The sequence below is a fragment of the Pan paniscus genome, chromosome 11, assembly GCF_029289425.2.
Source record: "Pan paniscus chromosome 11, NHGRI_mPanPan1-v2.0_pri, whole genome shotgun sequence".
Lineage (NCBI taxonomy): Eukaryota > Metazoa > Chordata > Mammalia > Primates > Hominidae > Pan > Pan paniscus.
Window position 1 is genome coordinate 75,154,266 of NC_073260.2, and position 27,206 is coordinate 75,181,471.

General features: G+C 38.2%; 1 protein-coding gene across 2 annotated transcripts in view; it reads left to right on the forward strand.

Moving 5' to 3' along the window:
* The window catches only part of PCSK5 (proprotein convertase subtilisin/kexin type 5), a 461,615-nt gene that overhangs the window by 90,952 nt on the left and 343,457 nt on the right, over positions 1–27,206 (forward strand). For both annotated transcript variants that reach the window (XM_034967553.4, XM_024930148.4), the window contains exon 3: positions 4,118–4,231. In XM_034967553.4, the coding sequence (XP_034823444.2) occupies positions 4,118–4,231 (114 nt within the window). The remainder of the gene's footprint in view (positions 1–4,117; positions 4,232–27,206) is intronic.

The following is a 27,206-nucleotide window of genomic DNA, read 5'->3' on the forward strand; positions in this document are numbered from 1 at the left end:
GTTTATCAGGTTTTTTGTGTATAATCACTTTAGAGAGATGCCAAAAATATAGTATCCCTTTAAACCATTTGTAACTTACATTTTTTTTCCATTTTAACTGTATCATGGAGATGATTCTCTGTCAGTACATTAAGACCATTTCATTCTCTTTTATGGTTGTATTATACTTTACTCCATCATACAGATATGCTTTCATTTATTATATTAATCTCTATTGATATATATTTAGGTTGTTTACAATTTTTAGTTCTTACTGGCAGTGTTTTAGTAAATAACCTCGCACATTCACATGTGTACATAGGTAGGATAAACTCCTAAAAATAGAATTACTACTTTCGTCCTTTTTAAAGGAATTGTTTAATTATCCTCCATAGAGTTGTACACGTTTCCATTCCCCTCACCATTATGTGAGAATGAACCTTTTCCCATGCCCCCACTAACAGTATGTTATCAACCTTTAGACTGTTTGTATCTGAAAGGTGAAAAGTGATATCTCAGTTTGGTTTCATTTGCTTTTGTCTTAATATGCATGAGGCTAAGTGTATTGTATATGTTTAAGAACCTGATTTACCTTTCCAGAGGTTTCTCTACCCCTATCTTTTGCTGCTTTTCCTGTTGAATTGTTCTCTTACTAATTGTTGAAACTGTCTCTATATTAGGGAGATAGACTTTTGTTCATGGTAAGAGCTATACACTTTTGCCCAGTTTGTCTTTCACCTTCCCTGTGGTGCTTTTTTTTTTTTTTTTTTGGCCATGTCGTTCACATTATTTTTATGTAGTTAAATTAGTCAAAGTTTCTAAATCATCTTTTTGGTTTGTATTATACTTAGATACAATCTTGCACTCTGAGATTAGTGTTAAACATCTCTCATATTTCTTAAAGTACCTTTACATTTAAATATCTGATTCATTCATTCTGACCTAAGACATGAGAAATGGCTTCAGCTTTATTTTTTTTTCCAGTTGGTTGTTGTTCCAACCAATGTGTTCCAAAACATTTATGAAGTAATTTTTTCCCCTACTGATTTAGAATAATACCATTATCATATACTGTATTCTTACATGTTTTGGGTCAATTTGTTGACTTTCTATGCTATTACATTGGTATATCTGTAGACCTTTGCTACTAGTATGTGTTTTAATTATTATAATACTTTTTAATATCTAAAGGGCTGATTCCCTATCACTGCAGGATGCATTTTTAAAGCAACAGCATAATTTGTTTCCCATTTATATTTATGTAATAACTTACATAATTTATATGCATATGATCACATTTTTTTTCCTCCTGTTGCTTGCCCCATGTGTAGTGTCAGAAAGCTGGCAAATTCCAAAATAATGAGATACAAGTTCAGCTGAGATTATGAGGGCAGGCTTCCCATAACTGTCAATTAATGTGTTTTGGATCTTATAAAGGAGGACATCTTTAGACAAAGGTTCTTAAGCAGCAAATGCACAATGTTTACTTGGACCAAGGTCCAAAGGGAGAGAGTACTCTGAGTAGAGGGAGGGAGTGTCCCTGAAATCATGTAGCACATGTATGTTTAAATTAACGAAGGATAGACTGATGATTTCAAAGGTCCTGTAGCTTTTACACCCTGAATTAACTGTAGTTCCTTAATGTATTGGAAATAGAACTTTCAAAAGTTAAGCCAGTGAGGCAAAGCACACAATAATTCCCTTCTCTTAGGCTGACCATAGTTTTATGAAAATGAATTTTTAAGTGTCTTTTCTTTGCATGAGGCTTCTTGGCAAGAAATAAAATCTGTATAATGCATTACCTCTGGCTTTTTCCTTAAAGAGCTCAAGGATAGACATATGGATAATAGCTTAAGAATATAAATATGGTCTTTCCAGTCATAGAAACCTTCCGATCCAAGAGGTGCTTTTCCCACTTTCCAAAAAATACAGGGCTATATACACATACCCGTAAGGCACCCAGGCAAAATACATGGTATTTGACACTAAAAAAAAACCCACTGAACTTTTCTTGAGTATTGCAGCCCTGTGATCAGACAGAGTGACTTGTAGTCAAATCTAGATGCCAAGTTGCTGTGTCACCTTCTAGCCACTAAGTCCTGTAACTAAGCATTTTTGTTTGGTAAAATTATAGAAGGGATGCTGTTGGGTAAGATATTTTGTTCTATTTTAGTACCTATAGTTCATCTAGGAAAATGGCTGTCACTTGGTTTTCTCACATACTTATTTCATTTGTCTATTTGAATGTATGCATAGGGAGAAATGAATATTTATAGTGTCCTTCTAAGGAACTGTTATCCACTCCCACCCCAGGATAGACTGTCCTGATCTCTAGGAGTCTCTTTAATGAGTCCGCACTGGGGAAGACATGATACTTTCCGGTTTATGCACACATATAGGTTGGCAGTGTCGAATTTATGAATGCTTCATTAGGAAAGGCCACTGCCAATATAGGATTAGTTTTGAAAAGAGTTGTCTAAGCAGCCTTCTTTTACCAAGCATGCAAATATGAACTAGTTAACTTTATTAGGATAATACTTATAGACAGTAATATAAGGATTACAAGTTGCATAGTCAAAATCATCATAAATAGTCTAAGTAATACAGTGATAGGGCCTGTGTCAGATGTCATTCATGGAGGTAAAGATATTTTTATGAAGTGGAGAATTGTGGAATACTTGTTACCTTTCCTTGGTAAAGTGTAAGTCCTTCAAAGGTAAAACCAATTCTTACTCATCTTTGTATTTCTAACACAGTACCTAGCACTTGTTTGTTGAATGAATAAATGAGTGAATGAACCTGATCCCTTAGATTTTTTTGAAATGAAGAGGTTAAATTGTTTCCTGGAAATAGAAAATGTACGTGCAAACCCATCCTTGCTGCTCCACTTTGACTGAGAAGGATGCCTTAGGATCCCTTCTCCAGTAATCTTTTAATTGAGCAGGTGAGAGAGGTCTTAAAATGTTTACTGAATGGCTGGATATGGAATTACAGCAGTGGACCACAAAGCTCCCTTCCTCCCCACTCATTTTTTAATTCCTTTGTGGAGAGGAGGGATAAATGGTAGAACAAAACATTCCAGAGCATTGTGACTAAATGAGCTATCACCAGAAGAAATCAAACAAAGGAGCATTTAGGCACAAATTGAAGAATGCCACCAGGGCTGATTCTGCATTTGAGACATCCCGCTAAAACTGGAACATGCTTATTTTTGTGTTGCCGTAAGGATAATCTGTTTTAAAGAAAGTGTTCCCATACACACCCCTACCACTAGGTTATAAATTCTGCATTAGACTCAAGGTTTCTGGTTACCTTGTTTAAACAAGCTTATAACTAAATATTAAGATGTTTCTCCAATAGAGCGTGTTTGAATTTTACAGCTGGCAGGGAGCCTATGGCTTAGGAAATTGAGTGGCTTCTCCAATTTTGTGCCAGAGATAGGACTAGGGATTTGGTTTTTCTAATTCTCCAAATAGTGTTTTTCCACCACACGGTGTTGTAGAAAGCCATTTAAAAAAAAAAAAATGATCCTGGAGCATTTTGATCCCAGAATGTTTTTAAAAATTGATGCATACTCTAAGTCAGTAAGTCAGGAATTATAAACTGTGGCATGTGGAACAAAATCCAGCCTGGTTTTGTATATAAAGTTTTATTGGGACACATTCACACCCATTCATTTATATATCATCTACAGTGCTGCAATGGCAAAATGAGTGATTGCATCAGAGACCACGTGACCTGCAAAGCCTAAAATATGTATTATTTGGACCTTTATAGAAAAAGTTGGCTAGCCCTTAGTATAAAGTAAGGGTGAAAAATTACCTTAAAAATTAACATTACCAATTTGTAATAAATTGGAAGTAAAATAGGATTTCTGAGAAAGCTAAAAGTTAGCTTGTTGTTGAGAGGTATAAATACTCTATATAAAAAACTAAAACACCTGCTTGCATTAAACAAACAAAAAAACCCCTGGGTTTCTAAGGAATCTCTGAGCACTTAGACTCAGAGATTTTAGTAGCCACAATGAAACTTGTGACTTAAATAGCCTTGACTTACAATGGGAAATGCCTCAGACTGTCATTTATGTTGTGATAACCCTGATGGAACGTGAATACTCACCAAATGTCCTTCTTGACAGGTGGAATGGATCCAACAGCAAGTGGTAAAAAAGCGGACAAAGAGGGATTATGACTTCAATCGTGCCCAGTCTACCTATTTCAATGATCCCAAGTGGCCCAGCATGTGGTATATGGTAAGCTTGCTAAGGAAGCCTGGCCTAGGGCCATGTCATCCAGTTTTGTGTTGTATGCAGAGAATCTGTTGGTCTTGGGAGGACACAGAAATACTGACCAGGGATTATTTCCTATTTTAATACCCACCATTTGAGATTGGTTAATGGCCTATGATGCTGTCTGGATTTTCTTTCTAACTTGACTTGTTGGTTAAAATAAGGAGAAAAAGAAGGGAGTTCCGATTCACAGAAATTCTGTTTGAGAGCTTACTTTGTGCAGTAGCTTTCTAATTTTGGGCCAGAGGATAGAAAAATATGCAAAAGTGCACATACCCTTAGACCTATCAATAATCATGATCACCTCTGATACACATTTACTGTACCTTGAAACTAGTCTAGCTAATGCACACTGGTTCTTGAACATCATTGAAATGACTCTGCTTGTAAGTAACAGACCCCAAAATTATGTCATCTAATGTGTGCCCTCTCACTTTAGGTAATACTTTGTAAAAGTAGACCAGGAAAGGAAATCATGGAAAGTGTTCGATTTGGTAGTTCATGGTTCAAGCAAAAGATTTTTCAGTGAAGGAAACTTACTTAACATGTTGGGAAGAGTAATCCACCAGTTTACTTGGCATGGCCTCCTTTGAAAACATACATCTCTAATCTCTTAGGGATTTTAGGTTCATGATCACTGAGAAATGAATTTGAATATGTTACTCATGAAATCCACATGTCACCAATTTGCTCTATAATGTGTAAATCACCCTTTACTTTCTTCTTTCTTGAAAGTTTTTATTGCTAAATTTTGCCAGTATATTATTCACTATACTACTTTAGTTTTTGTATTCCTGTTCCTGCTTCTTTACAAAATGTCTCCAAACTGAAAGAAGAACATGAATCCATAGCATTCCCATAGCTGCCTCATGCTTTCCTGGCTCCCTGCCTCCCATTCCTTCTGCCTGGAATACGTTCCCTGCCCTTCCCCACCTCCTTGGGTCAGGATCCCCTGTCCTCAGAGCCCACACCTGAGGCTGACTGCTCTGGAAGGCCTTTCCTGTGTTCCTATCTTTTGTCATTTTCCCTCCTCTGGTCTCTTGGACCCTCTCCCTGCTGCTCATGGCATCCATCATGGCACTTTACACTGTAGTTATTCATATTGTTTTTTAACCTTCCCCATTGGACTTGGGGGGGGGGTCTCTTGAGGGCAAGCTCTGCGTCTTGATCCCTTTTTATATCTCCCCAGAAACCTAACCCAGCACCTTGAAGGCTAGGAATTTGTGCTTATTTTGAGATGGGTGAATGTGGCTGGTATTTCTCTTAATTTCCCTTTTCTTGGTCTTACCCAGAAATGAAAGGTTATGGAAATATTTTGGATCCCAAACAGAATTTTACACAGAAATTTTCCTCATGTTTAAGGGGGAAAAAGGGAGGAATCATAAAGCTAAGTTCAAGGGAAGGCGGATCTAAGCATCCTTAGCCCCAGTAGCCGCAAAGAGTGAACCCCAAGGGAAGGCATTGGAGTGAGCACTGGCAGGAGCTAAGGAGCTTTGTCTGCACTGACAAAATGATAAGAATGTAATGGGATTAAGAGATAGGAGGAAGCAAAGCTGCCTCTACACCCCTGTTTATAAGACCAGGGTGAGAGAGACCCTTTTTGCTTGTTCTCATAGGAAAGAGCCAAATTGCTGTCTATGCATGATCCACTGGACAGTAGAACTATCTGGTAGCTTTCCCTGATCCTTTCATCACCCCAGCAGGGCAGACTGGACTCTAGCAGGAGCCATGACCAGGGCTTTAGCCCTTTGGCTAGCCTGGTGGCTGAAGGTTTCAGTGCCTGCATAGTGAGATCTTGTCACTCTGAAGAACCACTATTATTTCATGTCTTTCCAACATGAGGAGAGACTGAGAGAAGAGCTTTTGATTGGCCATTTAACATGTTTGGTGTTTTTCAACACATATTTGATGATAATATTACAAATACATAACATTTATTGAGCACTTACTATGCACCAGGCAATGTGCTAAGTACTTTATGAGGTTTTTCTTTTTTCTTTTCTTTTCTTTCTTTTTTTTTTTGACAGAGTCTCGCTCTTTCAGGCTGGAGTACAGTGATGTGGTCTCAGCTCACTGCAGCCTTGACCTCTTGGGCTCAAGCAATCCTCCCATCTCTGCCTCCCAGATAGCTGGGACTATAGGTGCGCACCACCATGCTTGGTTAATTTTTGTAGTTTTTGTAGAAGAGGGGTTTCACCATGTTGCCCAGGCTTGTCTCGACCTCCTGGGCTCAAGTGATCCTCCCACGTTAGCCTCCTAAATAGCTGGGACCACAGGTGCATGCCACCGTGCTTGGCTAATTTTTAAAGTTTTTGTAGAGACAAGGTCTCACTGTATTGCTGAGGCTGGTCTTGAACTCCTGGGCTCAAATGATCCTCCCACTTGGCCTCCCAAAGTGTTGGGATTACATGTGTGAGCCACTGTGCCTGGCCATGAATATTTTTCTAATGCAGCTGGAACAAATGCATGTGTTAAAATTGGCCTAGTTTTAAAGTGAGAAATCTGTGAGGCTTGTGAAATTTAGTTAACTTACCTAAGATCACCAAGCCTGAAAGTGGTGGAGATGCCAGTACAGGCAGGTTGATGCAGAGTCCATGGGATTAGCACAACATCCTGTCTCCACCCTTCTGCTGTTTACGGTGCTGTGAGGAAGCCTCTAATCTATCCAGAGAGAAGTCACTGAAACACTTGGCAGAATGGTGGGTCCCCTGTGGGATAAATAAAGTATCTTGAGGACAACCAAAGTACTTCACAGATTCCTGTTAAATGATTACTTTCCCTTAATAAAAGGGATGGGAAACAGGTTCCATACCTTATGCTTCTCTGTTAGGACAGAACGAGTCAGGACTCTCAGATCTGCAGATCTGGATGTCCATCCCCATTGCTTCACTTAGAATCTCCATGATTGAATCAGTCAAACTCTCCTCAACTGTAACATAAAAGTGTCTAGCTCTTATGTATGAGTGGTGTCTTGCTGCATAACAAAACTTAGTTTTTAAAGCAATTATCTCCCAGCCTGGGCAACACGATGAAGCCCCATCTGTACCAAAAATACAAAAAATTAGCTGGGCGAGGTGTCGTGCTCCTGTGGTCCCAGCTACTTGGGAGGCTGAGGTGGGAAGATGGCTTGAGCCTGGCAGGCAGAGGTTGCAGTGTGCCATGATTGTGCCACTGCACTCCAGCCTGGGTGACAGAATGAGACCCCCTCAAATAAAAAAAAAACAAAACAATTATCTCATAGATTCTGAGGGTCAGGAATTCAGACGGGGCCCAGGGATGATGGCTTTCCTCTGTTCTGGGATGTCTGGGGCTTTAGCTAGAAGACTCAAAGCCTTGGTGAGAGCGGGAAGCTAGACTTCAAGGTGGCCCAGTCACAAGGCTGGCACATGGGTTCCTCTCTTTGTGGGCCTCACCACAGGGCTGTGTAGATGTCCACTTGAGGTGGTGCTGGCTTCCCAAGCAGGTGATCCAAGAGATCGTGTTGGAAGTAGTGATGTCTTTTACGACATCTAATCTCAGAAGTCACAGACCCTTATTTCTGTAGTTTTCTATTGGTCACATGAGTCAACGCTGATTCAATGTAACAGGGAATATGTGTGGGTGGCGTACTAGGAGGTAAGGAGTGTCGGGAGCCATCTTGGAGGCCGGCTACCACAATTAAATGAAACTTTTAATGAGAGGCCTTTAACACAGTGCCTGACACCAGAAAACCCTCAGTCAATCATAATTGTTGTTATTCTCTGACTTCTTAATTGCAATACATAGTAGTTCCTTTTTACCTTTTGTTCAAATGAGTCAAAGAAAGGTGAGATCCCATGTCCAGTGGGCATTCTTGGGAGTATTGTTTGGCAGCACATCACTGACACAGCCCAGGCAAGGTGCTGATACCCTTCTTCTTTTTCCTGAGCCCTGGAGCTGCTGCAGTGTTTCTGACCTCCGTAGGGTCCTGCCTCCAGCTCGTTAGCCTGGGCCCATTTCTGTCGTTCAATATTTATCACAGGAGAATGGAGATTAAAGAATGGCATGAAGTGTGCCTGAGTGTCTCTTTTAATTAATTTAAAAGCTTTTCCCATATCGCTCCTCCCCTTGGAAACTGGTGTGCAAAATCATTATGTCTAGCCTTGAGGCTTGGGCAATATATTCAGGGAAGAGTACATTTATGAGAGTTTGTTATGGAGATGATAGCTGTATAATTACTGCTGTGTCCTGACATACTGTGTTGAGATTTCTAGGAGTTGGAGGGTTAATCCTAGAAATTCAGTTCACTTCTTGTTGCATTGACAAGCTTCTTCTGCATCTATTATTTGCTAGACATGGTGCTAAGCACTGAGAGTTTAGAAAAACATGATTTGTGCCTCCTAAGATTAATAAAGCAGGGGAGTAATATGTAAGCATCAAAGAAAACTTGCTGGACAAGCAACTCCCTGCTAAAAGTTTCTCTGGGATCACGTGCATATATCTAGCCTCTGCTCCCTGGACATTGGCCTGTAATTTTTGCTCACAGATTTGTTTCTTCCATTAGAAGCTCATGCAGAACTGTTAAACAGATCCAAGCTTGGGCCTTCCTTTAGTTTTTGATGTGGAGAGGGGCAAAGGCAGTGGGATTTCATCAGAACTAATGTGTAGTATGTGATAAATGCTCAATAAATTTTGATTGAATAAATGGATGAGCAAACTCTGTAATAAAAGCAAACCTGTGTCATTTCCATAGTAGAGAACGCTTAGTGTGTGTCAAGCATTTTGCCACACTTTCATGTGTATTATCTTATCGCCAGTATTCCAGTGAGTTAATAACTACAGTTATTATCTTCATTTTATAGATGAGGAAATGAAAGCAAAGAAAAGTTAAGTCACCAGCCCAAAGTCACACCATTTACCAGGGACTGACCCTGGTGTTCAAACTCAGCCATTTACTTGTAATGTAATTCTACATCATGCTTCATAAAGGACAGGCATTAGAATCACCTGGAGGTCTTCTTAAAACCAGATTTTTGCCTACCCTCCCACCCCTGGCACAGAATCTGGGAATTTGTATTTCTAGCGAGTTTCCAATTGATGCTGATGCTGGGGTCTCAAAACCCCTTTGAGACACCACTTCCCTACCGTATTTAAACCCAAGGTTATGTGAGCACAGCCTCCCCAGTTATCAGATGGGGAAAGAAAGGCTTTTAAACTTATGGGGCATTTTAAAGCACACTTGGTCAATTTAACTTTTTCTTGATCTTATACCTTCCTCTTGCTGACACTATTTTCTATTTGGAAAGCTGGCAGCTTTAATATGAGAAGATATTTTCACTTTACCTTCGCTGATTGAAAATACCCTTAGCTTATATATTCTTTCAAGCTGCTCCAGAGACAGAGGATATCTGATAGGAAAGGTCATGAGGATTTGGCCACGTCTTTGGAAACTCAGTGTAATAGAATTGGTTTTAAGGTACCCAGCTGATACAGTGGGCCGTTTTTTCACGACTAAAGAAAACTCAGTTTGACTCTAGAGACAGAGAAGTGAAGTAAGACTCTTCCTCAAGAATCTGGGACTACCAATTGAGAAAGTTTAGGGAGTTAAATATTTTAAAAATTATAAAATGTTTAGAATGTTCAAGACAGCCTAGGCAACATAGCGAGATCCCCTCTCTCTAAAAAAATGTAAAATAAAAAAAAAATTAGTTAGGCTTGGTGGCATATACCTGTAGTTCCTGCTACTTGGGAGGCTGAGGCAAGAGGATCACTTGAGTCTAGGAGGTCGAGGCTGCAGTTAGCTATGATTGCACCATTATGCTCTGATCTGGGAGACAGAGTAAGACCCCATCTCTAAAATCATAAATAAACATTGAAATGGCTGTCCATCCACCCCCAAACTAAGGAATGGAGTATCATCTATATAATTGAAGTCCCTCGTGATCTCTATTTTAGTAGCATCTCTTCATCCTCTACAGAGTCATCACATGCGCTGAATTCGAAATACATTGAGGGGTTTCTCCCTTGTTGGTGGGAGGCTTCTCTTTGTAGGAGGGCTTATTCAATTTACAATATATGTATGTTTTTGAAGTCAACATAAAACACACATTCATACATGGAATTCAACAGTTGGGCTATTGCGTAGTCCCAAGATGACAACTTAGAAATGACACTTGGCTGAAAATGTGAGTTTAATAGAAAAGATCTTTTATTCCTTTAGTTATGTAAATATTTCATCGCTTAAGGAAATTGATGTTGCATTTATGGTATTTCAAGTTTAACTGTTAGCCAATAATGATTTTGGAGAATCCCGTAGTAAATAACTTTAAATACACACACACACACACACACACACACACACAATTTTTTTTCTGCCTCACAGAAGGACTCAGAAGTGTTTCTATTTGACTCTCAGACTCTAGTAATTCATATGACTGGTACTCCTTGACTCATCATCCTAGTTAGCACAGTAGAACTTTTTGTGATGAATATTGGGTGGCCTATTTAATATGCGTTATTTAAAGGCAGACAGTAATAAATGGATTCATTTTTGATGCACTACCTCAGATTTCATGAACGCTCTCTGGGTGGTTTTTCTGAGGGAAAAAAAATTCATATTTGTCGATCAGCAGAGTGAAAATTAGCTGAGTTCGGTTGTGCATGTGGGGCATATCTGCCAAAAGCTATGAACTAGCTAGGATAGTAATTGTGAAAAATGATTTTAAGCCCCATGGCTTTTTCTCAGCCAACTGGATGGTGTTCAGTACTCCAAGAGTTTGAGACATCACTGTCTCTGCGGTTGGCACACATTTTTCTAATGATTTATACTGTCATTTGACTCATAAAATCTGGTGGAGTTTGTGGCATTATTGTCCTGGCAGCTTGGAAATCGACCTTTTAAGACACCCCATTTAGCTGTTTTAATTGAAAATGCAACATGGTAGAAATCTGCAACCATGTGGCACATTCTGAGGCAAGCAGGAGACCTCCTGAGAAAGGACAGATGCCAGTGAGGCAGTAAATAATGGACTGGTAGGAACTAGTAAGAGTTGAGATGTGGTTTTGTTGTACTGGTCCTAGCTCTGTGACCTCTAGAAAGGTATTTACCTCTCTCAACCTTAGTTCATTTGAAAAACTGAGGAATCTAGACCAGATACTTTCTTAAGATCATTCCTGTTTGAACATTTAGTTCTACATGGCTAGTTGTACTGAATATTGAGCCTAGAGAGATCACATACCATCAATGGGCCCATGTCTTGATCTCCAGCCAAGAGCTACCCCATGAGATGTATACTGTGCTTTCATGACATTACTAATTCAAAGTCAATATGTACCTTGTTTCGGAGATCCCAAGACCACCTACAAATTTGGTAAATCACTAGGAAGACTTACATGACTCATCATGTAGTCATACTCATGGCTATGATTTATTTCCTAAAAAGGGTACAAAGCACAATCAGCAGAAAGAAAACGCACATGGGGCGAAGTCTGGAGGAAACCAGCATCAAGCTTCCAAGAGACTTGCTTTAGTAAATCACACAGAAAGCACTTAGTTCCTCTAGCACTGAATTGTGACCACACACGTGAAATGTTATCTACCAGGGAAGCTCATTAGAGACTCAGTGCCCAGTATTAGGAGTCTCATAGGCATCCCTTGCCTACCATATACCAAAATTCCACATCCACAGAAGAAAAGCAGGTGTTCATAATAAACCATATCATTTGTATAAATGGTTTAGGTGCAGTGAACAATTCTAATTGGGGAATGGCAGGAACCCTCCCGAAACCCAAGTTCCCAGATGCCAAACAGCCCAACCTTGCACACAGGACTTTCAAGGGCCACCAGTCTCAGGTCTGCTGTGTTAACTCCTCTGCACTTTTCCAAACCAAATTCATGATCTTACCCCCCAGATTTACCTGCTTCCACTGTTTCTGCTCTTAGTGAGTAGAGAGAAACCTGGATGTCATCCTTGACTCTACCCTTAAAGCCAATCCACCACCAAGTCAAAGCTACTTTACCTCTTGAGTCAGTTGCCATCTTTCCTTCCCCACAACTACCTTTAGTCTAAGCCATCATCTCTTAACTAGGCTACTACAACAGCTAGTTATCCACCTCCCAGTTTCTTTCTTTTCTTTCTTTTTTTTTTTTTTTTTTTTGAGATGGAGTCTCACTCTGTCTGTCGCCCAGGCTGGAATGCAGTGGCGCGATCTTAGCTCACTGCAACCTCCGCCTCCTGGGTTCATGCAATTCTCCTGCCTCAGCCTCCTGAAGCTGGGACTACAGGTGCCTGCCACCACGCCCGGCTACTTTTTTGTATTTTTAGTAGAGACGGGGTGTCACCGTGTTAGCCAGGATGGTCTTGATCTCCTGACCTTGCGATCCACCCGCCTCGGCCTCCCAAAGTGCTGGGATTACAGGAGTGAGCCAGTGCGCCCGGCCCCACCTCCCAGTTTTTACTTCTGCACTCTTCCAGTCTGTTCTTCATACAGCAGCCAGTGATTATTAAAACCCCCAAGCAACCAACCAAAGAAAACGTCTCCCCATTTAGTCATTTCCCTTTGTTTAACACTTCTGAAAAGACTTCCCACTGTTTTAAGAATAAAAACCCAAATGCATACCATTGCCTTGAAGGCCTCACATGATTTGTTCTCTGCTCACCTCTCCAAACATCTTGCAATACTTTCTACTTCACTTTCTGCTTTCAGCCCATAGGCTTTATTTTTCTTCATAGAACATACCAAATTCCTTCCCTTCACAGATCCTTTAAACATGGTCTCTCTCTGCCTGGATGCTTCTCCCATGTCCCTCTGCTGGGTTAATTCCAATGCTCCCTTGAGATTCCCATAATCTTAAGTAGCCAGGTCCCCCACTCCATTTGCTGTATCACCATGCACACCTCTTTTTGTGTACTTAATGCAGTTATAACTTTCCATCTCTGTGTGTGATCATGTGATAATTATCCTTCCCATTAGATACATTCCATGGAGGAAGAAACCATAAAAATCATCATGGAAACCTTAGTGACTCACACAGTTCCTGATATATAATAGGCCTTTATAAATGTGTGTTGAATGAATGAATGGATTAATAAAGCATGAATAAGTAAAACATTATTTGTGCTTATGTTTATACTGTACTGTATTTCTAGTTTACATTAACTTCAATAAACTGCCAGTAAAAGAATAAGTGTTTTATGATTTTTTGGTATGTTTTGGAAGAAGTTATGTCTTTGTGATTTTATCTGGGAGTGCTTTTTCTGATATCTTGAATTGGGAGTTGTGCTCCTGAGATATTGTTGCAATTTGGTCCTCATATCTGGTGTATTTACAACTGTCCTGCTTGGCCTCTAGTCACAGAGGACTATTTCTTTAACTTAGGTCTGTGGGCTAGATGGAGGTCCAATCTGTTAATAGTTGCAAGTGTTGATGATACTTTTAACAGGATTCATTCATACACACACACACACACACACACACACACACTCACACACTCACACCTCTCTGATCTTGTTCTCTTCCCAATGATGATGACTTCACTAGGAAGAAAAAGTCAATAATATTTCATAATATTTCTTTATCATTTGTTTTCTACCCATTATTTCTTTCATTATGGGTAGTAATCATAATTTTCTGTGATAGTTTATGAAGATCTATTTATACTATGGCATTTTGAAAAATCTATCATTTCCTTGATGCGTTTAGACCTGTAAGATTTTCAAATACTGGTCCAAGGCTATTTAGGGAACCAAACATGTGAATGACTGAGCTGGAATAATAGCACCTCCTTAAAAAAATACTTTGTATTCATTAAATCAATAACACAAAATAAAAATTTTCATAATTAATAATTCCAAGAAAAAGCAAACTCGTATCTCAGGTGTGGTCTGTATTTGTTCTACAGCTTAGGGAATCCCAACTGAATTAAAGTTCCTATGAAGAAGACTTTTATTAATGCATTTATTTATTCATTCATTTATATTTGGCAAAGATTTATTTTTTCCAAGAACCTATATTATTCCTGATGCCAAGGATAAAATAGTAAATGCAATGACCATGTTGCCTTCTTTAATGAAGTTTAAGGGGAGCATTTTATGGGTAGGGATTTGGGTAATTTTCATCCTTTTGCCTAATCAGTTGATGCTGGCCTACCGGGTCATGGCAGAACTATAATTGGTACTTGCTAATTAAGTTATGATAATTATGATAACTGCGATTTCATTGTCCCACATGATGGTTGTGATGGAAGTGGCTATATTAAGAATGTTAAATTAGCCTGTAAGTAACTAGTCAAAGTGCTTCCAGAAGAGGCTAATAATTAATGATCCACTTAGAAAAATCATTTTGATAACATCTATTTCTGCCAGTGCAAATTATTACAACCTTTTAAGAATTTGCTTGCACAAGATACAACTTATTTCATACAGGTAATTTATCTTCTTAGCTTTGCTTTCAAAGAGTAAAAAATATGTGAGTAGTCTTGCCCTGTGGGCCCCTCTCTACCATGATGGTGGTTCTGTTAACAAAGTTTTTTTTTTTTATCAAGATCTTAGCTAAGATTTTTCTTTAATTAGTAACTCATTCTCTTTTGGAGAGCAGATAGGATTGACCCTTGACCTATCTTAATCTGTGGTTGTCTTCCTGAACATGTTGATTCAAGTTCTTTTATCAAACAGCTGCTCTGATGCCTCATTGCTCATTTACTTTTCACTCAGTATTGGGATTAGTTGTAGTGATCAGGGCACATTTTTCTGGCTTACTGTAACCTATCTCTCTGCCAATAACTAGGGTTCTTTTAGTAAGTGCTCAATAAATGTCTGTGGATATAAAGTGAGGGGAGAGCCGGTCATTTAGATTTCTTCATTTACAAATTCACAGAACTGAGTTTGGCTACTTCTGAAAGGTGATTTTGCCTTCAGATGTCCTGTGTTGAGATTCAAGTTCTAAAATTATCTGAGACAGAAGCATCTGGAATGCTTCTTTTTCTTAATTTTGGTTAGCAGTGAACTTGGCTAGGAAATTCATGGAGTAAAAGGAATGATTTTTAGCAATCCAGTGATGAAATGAATTGGAAAGAAGACAAATGCCTAAATTGTCTGGGGAGAAAGTATTAACCATCTTCAAATAGAATGCACATGCACATCAATATGATTTTTCCAGTTTCTCCAATGTAAGGAGATCCTTGATAGGCTGCCTCAGCCTAAGGTTGAGATTGTAGACTGGTGGTGGATAGTCCAAAATGCAGATGATTCAAGCCGAAAGAGCTGCTCCACAGCAGATGAAGTGAAATTACAGTGAGACATGCAGAAGAAAACTATTAATTACTGAAACAGGATTTGATTGCTTAATTGCATAAGTCAGAATTGAAATTGGATTCAGAATGCAGAAGTGTTATTTTTTGATGGTAGATGATATGGACAGTCAAAAATGCATTCACCACTTATTGTTTCCATGATTAAAAAGAGGAAAAACCTGATGAGAAACCTAATTTCTTTCTTTATGCTAAAAAAAAGTCAGTCAGTTTGTCTGGATGGTGTCTATTCAAACATTTGGTACGAGAGTTACAGAATAATCTTAAACGACTATTTGGAAGAAGTCTAGCTTTTGTTCTACTTCTTTTCTCTTTTAGTTTCCTGGTGAGTTGAATTTGACCCTTATAAAAAGCCTACTGGTATAGAAGTTCTGATCCAGACATTCAAAATTAGTGTGTCTGAAGCAAAGTCAAACAAACTATGGTCAGGTAACACAGAACTGTGTTCTTCTAATAGTCTCGTTGCATGGTGTCCTGAAACTTAGTTAAATTAGTGCCTTTAAAACTTGGTCTTTGGATATGTTACCTAGTGATAGAGAAATCATTTTTATCTTTTAGAGAACTCATAGAAATTCAACAGTATTCTCAGTCACAGTAACTCAAGCATAGCAGGCCCACATAATTTTTTTTTTTTTTAGCTCATTCCTGGTCTGCTGAAATGTTTTAAATGCTAATTCTGACTTTTCTTTCATTACTGTGCTCTGTGTCCCAGGCCCTTCCACTTAACATTTGTGCATTTACACAAGCACACAAAAACAAACACTGTGCATGTTTTTGCAATTAGTGCTTACTTTGAATCAGGTGGTCTTTAAGAAGATAGTGAAAAAGAACTCACAGACCACTAAATTAGAATGGGTCTGAATCATAATTCAAGCCCTCAGCTCATGCTCAATACCACTCCAGTAAGTTTTCAAAAACTAGAAATATACTCTACTCAGATGGCTCTTTCTGTAATGGGTGATTCCACTCAAAAACACTTCCTTGTACTTTATCAGAAACTTAACGTCACTTGGTCTAAATTCCAGGTTGGTGATCACATATTTGATCTAGTTTACATGCTTTCACTGTAAATATTATAGAAATCTTTTGGAAAATTTAAAAGCAAAAGTCAGGAGACTAATATATCATGAACAACCACATCTCCATTACCAACTTCGATAATTACCAACTCAAGGCCAGTATTCTTTCATTTATTGCCCCCTTTACTCTGATTGTCTTAAAACAAATAGCATACCTCATTCATCACCGAATAGCCTAGTATGTATCTGTTTAAGATATGAACTACTTTTCATAAAACCATATTACTGTCACATAAAAAATTAATTTCTTTATATTATCAAATATCCAGCCAGTTTTCAAATTTCCCGATCTAAAAATTTTTTCTTTGTCATTTGTTTGAGTCAGGCTCCAAATAAGGCTTATACATTGTGATTGATTAATGACGTGCCTCTTATTTATTTATTTATTTTTTATTATACTTTAAGTTCAGGGTTACATGTGTAGAACATGCAGGTTTGTTACATAGGTATACATGTGCCATGGTGGTTTGCTGCACCCATCAACCCATCACCTACATTAGGTGTTTCTCTTAATGCTATCCCTCCCCTAGCCCCCCAGCCCCCAACAGGCCTCAGTGTGTGATGTTCCCCTCCCTGTGTCCATGTGTTCTCATTGTTCAATGCGGAGTCGCTCAGGAGACCCTAACCCAGCGGGGCTAGAGGAATTAAAGACACACACACACAGAAATATAGAGGTGTGAAGTGGGAAATGAGGGGTCTCACAGCCTTCAGAGCTGAGAGCCCCGAACAGAGATTTACCCACATATTTATTAACAGCAAACCAGTCATTAGCATTGTTTCTATAGATATTAAATGAACTAAAAGTATCCCTTATGGAAAACGAAGGGATGGGCCGAATTAAAGGAATAGGTTGGGCTAGTTAATTGCAGCAGGAACATGCCCTTAAGGCACAGATCACTCATGCCATTGTTTGTGGCTTAAGAATGCCTTTAAGCGGTTTTCCGCCCTGGGTGGCCCAGGTGTTCCTTGCCCTCATTCCCGTAAATCCACAACCTTCCAGCTTGGGCGTTAGAGCCATTATGAACGTGTCACAGTGCTGCAGAGATTTTGTTTATGGCCAGTTTTGGGGCCAGTTTATGGCCAGATTTTGGGGCGCTTGCTCCCAACAGTTCAACTCCCAGACCTAAAACCATAAAATTCCTAGAAGAAAACCTAGGCAATACCATTTAGGACATAGGCATGGGCAAAGACTTCATGACTAAAACACCAAAAGCAGGGGCAACAAAAGCCAAAATTGACAAATGGGATCTAATTAAACTAAAGAGCTTCTGCACAGCAAAAGAAACTATCATCAGAGTGAACAGGCAACCTACAGAATGGGAGAAAGTTTTTGCAATCTATCCAGCTGACAAAGGGCTAATATTCAGAATCTACAAAGAATTTAGATTTACAAGAAACAAACAAACAACCCCATCAAAAAGTGGGTGAAGGATGATATGTCTCTTACATCTCCTTAATTTTACAGGCTCCTCTCCATTTTTTTCTCCTTTGAAAATTTTTGGTTGAAGAATCTAGGTTATTTCAGGCTTCATGTGATCTGGATTTTGCTGGCTGCAATCTCATGGGGTCATTTTGCAAGTTCTATCCCTGATATTATCAATAAATTGGTAGGTAGTAAGAGCAAAAGGCTCAAATTCAAGTTTAATTTTATTTTTGAGAAGGTGAGGGAAGACTGCTTCCCAGTGACGGTGTGTGCATTTCCATCTGTAGGTACAAAATGTCTGCTTGTCCCTCCCTGTGATATTAGCAGCTGCCATCACCTAGATCCTTATAAGTGTTCATTGAGGTTTGCCAGATAATGACACTCATTCTGTTATTTCTTCTTCATTTACTCGCTAGAATATTTTTATAAAGAGAAACTTCTCATCAATCATTTGTTACAGTGAGATACAGTTTCTGTAGGAAAGGCAAAATTAATCTTCAGTTCTTTCATTTTATTTATCAGGGGCTATTTCCCTAGTATTCACTGAAGGGCACCAATGAGATGTTTTCCTATTTTCATTGTAAATTCATTAACTTAAACATAGTTGATGTGTTTTATTTCATTGAAGTCGTAAACCTGTTCATGCTTAAACTGCCCCATCTTTGGCTAGAGAGAGCCTATTCAAGTTGACTTCTAGGTCCTTTAATGTGACCCCAGTATATTCTTTTTCTGGTATAATAAATGCTTCCATTATTATCTTGCATATTTTGTGTTCCAGGCCTGGAATCAACCTTTTCTCTGAGACCCTTTGTTCCTTTTTTTTTTTTAAACTCATATTTAGAGACCACAATATGAGTGTTGTGATTCTGATTGCTGTTGGATTAATATTTAGGAGTTTTCAGTGAGCAGAGTTGAGCAATGTTTTTTACATATAAAATAGCCCATGAATTTATACAGATATTTTCAATTTAAAATCAATTCAGTTTTACTCTCACCAATTTTACATCTGCATCTTTTCCCCATGTTGAAAATTCTGTTCTCAGTGTCACCAATATAATTACTCTTTGATTTTATCTCACGCTATGTACAACACTCTCTTAGAATGACAGAACTACCATCAGCACTGTGATAGCTGCCAATAATTTAAATTTTATATAGTTCTTTTTGTCTTTAAAAATGTATCCCACACATGTCATGTGGTCAAGTTATTTGTTCAAAATTAATTGAAATATTTCTCTCTCTCTAAGTATTTTGAAATGACTCTCATGCTGCCCAGAATCTTCTCAAGATGAGCTATCTTTAGTCCTCCAGAAAAAAAATCTTTGTTACATATTACATGATTTCAAGTCTGCTCTACCATCATAGCTTTTTTTTTTTTTTGCCAACATAGTTTAGTTTATGCTCTCTCTACTGTCGTTGGAAGGTTAGAAAATATTCCAACGATATGCATTACTCTAGCTTGCACAGGCAATAGTAAGTGGAAGGTAGCAAAACCATCTGTTCCAGCAACCTGATGCCCTGGAAATAAATATTCTATCTTGAAGGGATGACATTAACTCTACTAGGTCTTGCACAATAGTGTATAATTATTTCCCCTAATGTGCCTGTTTTAGAAAGGAGTGTGTTAAACTTGCCATTCTTTATTAGTCTGAAAGATGAGGTAAAGCAGGGCTGGAAACATTTCTAATTGTAGAATTTTGTCCAAGAAAATGAAAGATTAAAGAGATCTGTAATAATCAAACCTGATTCATTCTGGACAAGTGAAAGGGAATGTGCAGTGAACAAATCATTTAAACTAGTTGTACACACTAATGAGCATTGAATTCGTTCTATCCTCCCAGGACTAAGAACTAGGAGTTACTACAGGCTGCTCAATAAAGGCATTAATTTAATGTGTAACAGAAGGGAAAATGAAGGAAAGAAACAAGACATGTAATTCCCATAGAAGAAAAGTAAATAGGTAATGATTTTATTCATTCAACAACATTTATTGAATTCCTCCTATGTATCAGGTGTAATTCAACCTGCTAGAGATAACAAGTATGAAAAGGTTGTATACCCTGCTCACTAGCAGGACATAGTCAAACTGGGAAATAGCTAACTTTATGTAATATCTAATAGTATAGCACAGGCATGCATGAAGTACTGTGAGACCCTTGCAAATATACTCAAGCATTTCAATCTTGTTAGGATCTTTAGTTTGATTACACGGACCTCAAGTTCCTAATGTGAGAACAAACATATGTCATATATCAAAATTATGTGATACAGGAGAGGATTTTTTTGCATGCAAATGAACAAGTTTCACACAATTACTGCAAAAATTGCCTTCCTTGGAAGACCACTTTTAAGGATTCTTAATAGGCATCTCCAAACGAAAATCATACTGATAAGAACAAACGTAAGATTTATTTACTGTGGGAATTCTCATAGACTTTGTTATCCTAATATGCTGTGTGAATTGACAGAAGAGATGTAAATAGGCAGTATTTGTTTCCCTGACCTATTTTTCAGTTTGTCCAGAGGGTACATTTTTACAGCAAAACATTGTGTCCATTGAGATTGGGTTGGAAGTGATCAGAAAATTCAATCCAAACTGGCGGAAGGGAAACAAGTGAAAGAAGGAGGGAATTTATTGGCTTCTTGAACTCTGGCATGCCTCACTTGATCTCAGAGGTAAAGCAGGGCTCCAGGAACTCAGTTCTTTCTGCCACTCAGTGTAGCCCTGATCTCTCCCATTGCTGGATTCTCAAACAAGCCTCCTGCACATCATTGCAAGATAACTGTCAGGAGTCCTCAGTTCAAGTCTAATACGAAAAAAGTGAGAGCCTTTGCCTTGGTATGCTGAGAAAAATTCTCGTGGGTACACACTTTGCTTTCCATCTCTCCTTACCTCTTTCTGCAGTCTGTTCTTGTTTTCTGACTATGGACCCTTGAGTACCTTGTCGGATGCCTTTGGGACAAAGTGATTTAGAGGGAGAGTAGCATGTAAGAGATAACAAGAGTCTAGAGAGGACTACGAGGCTATGGAAAGAGGTCATCCATCCCCAGTAGAAATCCTGGAACATGGGCAGGCATCCTTATCACGTGTGTTCAATCATAAAGGCAGCTCTTGATGAAAAGCCCTTACTTGACAGCTTTCAAGAAGAGACAGCTGGCAGGCTGAGGTGGGAGTATCACTTGAACCTGGGAAGTCGAGGTTTCAGTGAGCTGTGATCATGTGTCTACACTCCAGCCTGGGCAATAGAGCGAGACCCTGTCTCAAAGAAATAAAAATAAAATAGTGTCTGTGATTTTTTTTTTCCTTCCAATAGTTTGTTTTAATAAATTTGAAAAATACAAACAAGTTGAAAGGGTAGTATAATGAACACATATTAATACCTTCCATTCACCTGGATTTACCAAAAAGTTAATATTCTTTTCTGTCTCTTTATACACACATAGAATGTTTTCTCTGAACTCTGAAATTAAGTTCCAGACATTGTGAAAATACAGTCCAAAATATTGCAGAATGCATCTCCTAAGAACAACATTCTCCTGTATAACCAAAGTACCACCCTCACTTCTAAGAAAGTTAATGGTGATTTTATCAAAATTACTGTCCATATTCAGTTGTCACAATGATTTTTTTAATAGATCTATCCCTTTTGATTCCAGAACACAGGGTCATACATTGCCATTATTTATTCCATCTCTCTCTCTTTTATTTATTTTTTTAGAGACAAAGTCTCACTCTGTCACCCAGGCTGGAGTACAGTGGTGTGATCACGGCTCACTGCAGCAAAAAACTCCTGGGCTCAAGCAGTCCTCCGGAATAGCTAGAACTGCAGGTGTGCACCACCACAGCTGGCTAATTTTTTATTTTTATTTTTTGTAGAGCAGGGTTTCGTGTTCCGTAGGTTGGTCTCAAATTCCTGGCCTCAAGTGATCCTCCTGTCTTGGCCTCTCAAAGTGCTGGGATTATAGGCATGAAACACCGTGTCCAGCTTGTGCCATCTCTTTTAACTATTAATCTAGAAGAGCTCTTCTGCCTTATTGCAGGAATGGGAAACTGAGGAGGGTAGGAAGTGGTCTTTCATGTTGATGATTTTGATGAGGCCAGGCTTATGGTTTGTAAAACAAGTCTCACTTTGGATTTCTTTGATGGTTTTTTTTCAGGAGTAGATGAGGAGTTAAATATTTTTAGCATAAAATCTACCTAGGGTAAGACTGCATCCTTTTCACGGCTTCCTGTCAGGTGGTATAATGTCAGAAGTCCCACTTTTTGGTGATGTTAACTTTGTTCACTTGGTGGATTGAGATGATATCTGCTAGATTTCTCTATTGTAAAGATATGGTTTGTCTTTGTAATTAACAGGATATCTGAGGGATGATATTTTGTAGCATGTGCATATCCTATTCCCTGTCAATTTTTCCCCAAGATTTTAGCATTTATTGATGACTTCTACCTAAATAAATCATTACGTCAGTGCTTGCGAGGTGTTGGTTTTCTAATTCTGGAATACCTTCTTTACTCTGCTGTTTTTTAAAAATATCATTATTAACTCATGGATCCTATTCAAGAGTGATGATTCATTACTGACATTACTGACTTTCTTTTTTGGTTCTGAAATTGGCCCTAGTTTGATGAGTGGGAGACCTTTCAAGTTGACTCCTGTGTCCTTTTCAGAAGTTCCCATCAGTTTTTCAGTACTTCTTCCTTTACAGCACAACAGAATGTTCAACTTGTATCTTCTCTGCTCCAGACCTACAAATAGCCATTTCTCAAATAGGTGGTTTCTCTTGTTTAGGAGTGGTGTTTAAAAATCAAGATATCGGTGAGAAGGGTGTCATTGGTTCTAATGTCCTTTTTCAGCAGACAGAGCTAAGAAGATATATCTGGAGGTTATAGTGGTACCTCCAAATGCAATTCCATACCACAGGTTCTTCCTCTTCCTGACACATTTCAGATTTCTTTCCCTTCCTTTCACAGTGAGAATCATAGTTATTAACCATATCCATACATTTACTACAGTACATGCAAAATACTGTTGGAATTACCAAACCACTGCTACTACCAACCACAAACTTATGTACAATTTAAGATTTCTCTTTGTCCTTAGAGTATATTCCCTGAGGCAATAGAGTCAGACTCTTTGGTTCCAAAGTTGCTTGAACAAATTTTTTTCTCTATGATTATGTCATTAATTTGATAATACAGTTACGTTAATTTTCTTCTGTTTTGTTCAGTTTTAGAGCTCTCGCTCATCTTTATATATTTAATTGTATTATTTACTTAATTTTATGTTAAAATATATAAAACATATGGTTCAAAGTAAAATACGTAGAATACTATATACACACTTTTTTACGTTTTGCTTTTATCACTTAATCTATTCTTGGAAATCACTATATATTAGTTCATAGAGATCTTTATTCTTTTTTGCAGTGGTGTTCTGGTAGAGTTACCGTAATTTATTTAACTAGCTACCAATGAGTGTGCAGGTAGGTTGTTTCCATATGTTTCTACAAATAACTCCAAACTGAATGACCTTGTACACATACTTTGTGGTTGTTTTTGTAGGTGTATTTTCAGGATAAGTTCCTGGCAGTAGATTGCTCATTCCAAAGGTAGAAGGGAATATAGCATTATTAGATATTGCTAAATCTCCCTCATTAAGGGCTAGGATAGTTTACATTCTCATCAACCATGTTTGGGTGCCTTCTTCCCCTCACCTGGCTCTGTTGTCAATTTTTGAAATTTTTCTTTTTAAGAGACGGGGTCTTGCTTTGTCACTCAGGCTGGAGTGCAGTGGCACAATCGTAGCTCACTGCTGCCTCAGATTCCTGGGCTCAAGTGATCCTCCCACCTCAGCCTCCAAGTGACTGAGACTACAGCCTCCCAAGTGGCTAGGAGCACACCACCACGCCCTTTTTTTTTTTTTTTTAATTTTTTTCTAGAGATCAAGTCTCACCATCTTTCCAAGGCTAATTTTGGCTTGTTTGATGGGTGAGAAATGGCATCTCTGTGTGTTTTATCTGATATCAGAATCACAACCCTGCTTTGCCCCGACTCTTTATTCTTAGGCATTTGAATTACTCTATTTTAGGTGTTAGATTTTGCTTTGTGAGACAATTTTAATGTATTTTTATTTAATAAGATTTTTAAGCTCATTTACATTTATAAATATGACCAATAAATTTCATGTCATCTGTCATATTATTTTAGATTTTATGTATATATAGTTTATATTTTGTTATTGTGTTTTGTATGTGGCCCATTCCTTGTTCTTTTGAAATAATTTATTTTGGTTACGGGGAAGGTTGTATTATTATTTTAATGATTATTAAATGTAACCTTTATATGCCCTTCATTCCTTTTTCCTTCACTTGATCTATATTTGGTTTGTCAGCTTTAAATCAGATCCGTTGAGTCTACCTATGGAACAATTCATCAGCTTATCCTGTTTTACCGTTTCTGTCTCTTTTCTCCTTCTATTTTAAGTTCATTATTTCTATTTTTCAGAACACGTTTCCTTATTCTTCCACCCTGGTTCCCTCCTTTGCTTTTATCTTAGATTTGCAAATAAATATGTTTCATCCACCATCAGTTCTTTTGCGAGTCATATCTTGGTTGGACAAAACACATCGGCTAGATTACCTAGAAAGGGCTTGTAAGTGCAGTATACCCTGGGTTCTTAATTGTATAAAATGTTTTCTAGAGGCTTGATATTTGAAGGATAGCTTCACTGATAGTTTTTTCCCTGCAGGTAACCCTTTATTTATGTATTTTTTGGTGTGGAGGTCCAGGAGACTTTTTTTCTTGAAGTGTAATGTTAAAGATTAGACACAGGTACAAGCATATTAGGTCTTATTTGCCAGTTTTCTTTATTAGTTACTTTTTCTTGAATACTTTTGACCTCTATGTTGCTTTTTTGTTCTCTCTCCCATATTTATGCCTTTCTTCAGTGCTCCTGATTATATTTTCAGTTGAATCACTTCTCTCTCAGACACCTTGTAATTAGTTTTTATTTCTAATATAATTTAGCGTTCAGTTTATTTCCAGGGTTTAATCAACTCTGGTTTTACATCTTGTTTTTGTTCTGTCCATATATTTTAAAAATATTTCTTTGAGCTATATTTCCATATCTTCAGATTCTATTTCAGTGTGTTTCACTTAGGTTCAGATGTGTTTCATTTGTGTGCTGTTGCAAATTTTTTAGTAGAATTTTAATCAACTGCAATATTTTGATTCTCTTTTTATACTTTGTTGTTACAGAACATTGGGTAGATATTTGTCTACTAGTCTCCATTCATTTTGAGATGTTTTATTTTCTTAGATCATTAGTAGCAATTGTGTGTAGAAAGAGGTAGGAATTTGAATGACTTATTAAGTCTCCTAGTTCAAAAGAACAATAATATTTTGATACAGTAAGAATCATTTGATTTTATCAATGCATTTGGAGGGAGTGAGAGGAGGGTAGATGGCCTTCTGATTTAGTGATTCTCCGTTGCTTTAATATATGACTTCTGCTTTTCATCACTTTAGTTTTTTGAGACAGGGTCTCACTCTGTTGCCCAGGCTGGAGTGCAGTGGCGTGATTATGGCTCACTGCAGCTTTGACCGCCTGGGTTCAAGTGATTCTCCCACCTCAGCTTCCTGAGTAGCTGGGACCACAGGCGCCTGTCACCATGCCCGGCTAATTTTGTGTGTGTGTGTGTGTGTGTATTTTTTGTAGCCACAAAAAAATACAACATGGTTTAGCCATGTTGCCCAGGCTAGTCTCAAACTCCTGAGATAAAGTGATTTTCTTCACTTTCATATCTCTTTCTCCATCAAGTCTTCAACGGGTTCCCCTTCTAATTTGCTCCTTCACTCCCAGAACTGGTGCCTTTCTATAATTTCCATCTCTGCTTCTTTGCACTCTGGGCTCCGTGCAGGTCTCAGATCTGTTCACCTTATTTCCCTACTGAGGAGGGGCTTTCTATGTGTAAGATTATTCTATTTGTGTCTCACCATTACTGGGCTTCTGCTTCCTTTTACTTTTCTGCTGTCTCTATCTGACTTTCTACTCTTGAGTGATCTCAAGAGCAGGTTCGGCTGGATTTGAGTATTTTTCTCCTGCTTATGTGTAATTTGAGGTTTGTTGTGTTCCTTTTTTCCTAGTTATGATATAAATCTGTGTTTAAAAATTTCATAGTTTCTCTTTGTTTCATCTTTATGTTGTTTTATAGGCTGCATGGGGAGATTAAGATTTAGATGGCTTTCATTATGCTATTGAAACCAGGATTAGATTCTTTAGATCCTATTCTGGGTAGGAAGCAAATAGAACACTGCATATTTCCTTCTTTTGGCCTTTTTTTTTTTTTTTTTTTTTGAGATGGAGTCTCGCTCTGTCACCCAGGCTGGAGTGCAGTGGCGCAATCTTGGCTCACCACAACCTCTGCCTCCCAGGTTCAAGTGATTCTTCTGCCTCAGCCTCTTGAATAGCTGAGACTACAAGCGTGAGCCACCACATCCAGCTAATTTTGGTATTTTTAGTAGAGATGGGGTTTCACCGTGTTGGCCAGGATGGTCTCGATCTCCTGACCTCGTGATCCGCCTGCCTCAGCCTCCCAAAGTGCTGGGATTACAGGTGTGAGCTTTGCATTCTTACCATAGGCATCTTAATTCTTCCTTAAGAAAGATAGATGCAGTTAATTAAAGTTGGAGATGTCATAGGACAAATTAGTATTAGGCTGTAAAGTTACCCACCCTTAGACTGGTGGCACCAAGGGTTGGCAGATGTAGAAAGTGAAAATAGATGTTAATTTGAATTTCAGATAAGCAATGAATAACTTTTTAGTATAAGTATGTCCCATCCAATATATGGGATCTACTTATACTAAAAAAGTTTTTCTTGTTTATCTGAAATTCAAATTTAACTGGAGCTCTTGTATTTTATCTAGCAGCTCTACTTTAGGGAAAGAAATGTTTGTTACCATTTTTCATAGTCCGTGTGGTACCTAGAATGATACCTGGGATGGTGCTGAGCAAAAAGCATGTGCAAAATATTTGTTGAATTAAAGATGCAAATTTAATTTTATAACAAACTTAGTGATCATAATATCTTATTTCCTAATGAAATGTGAGGATAACCAAAAAAAGGTTCAATTCTATTCAATCTCAATTTCAGTTGGACTAAAACTTTT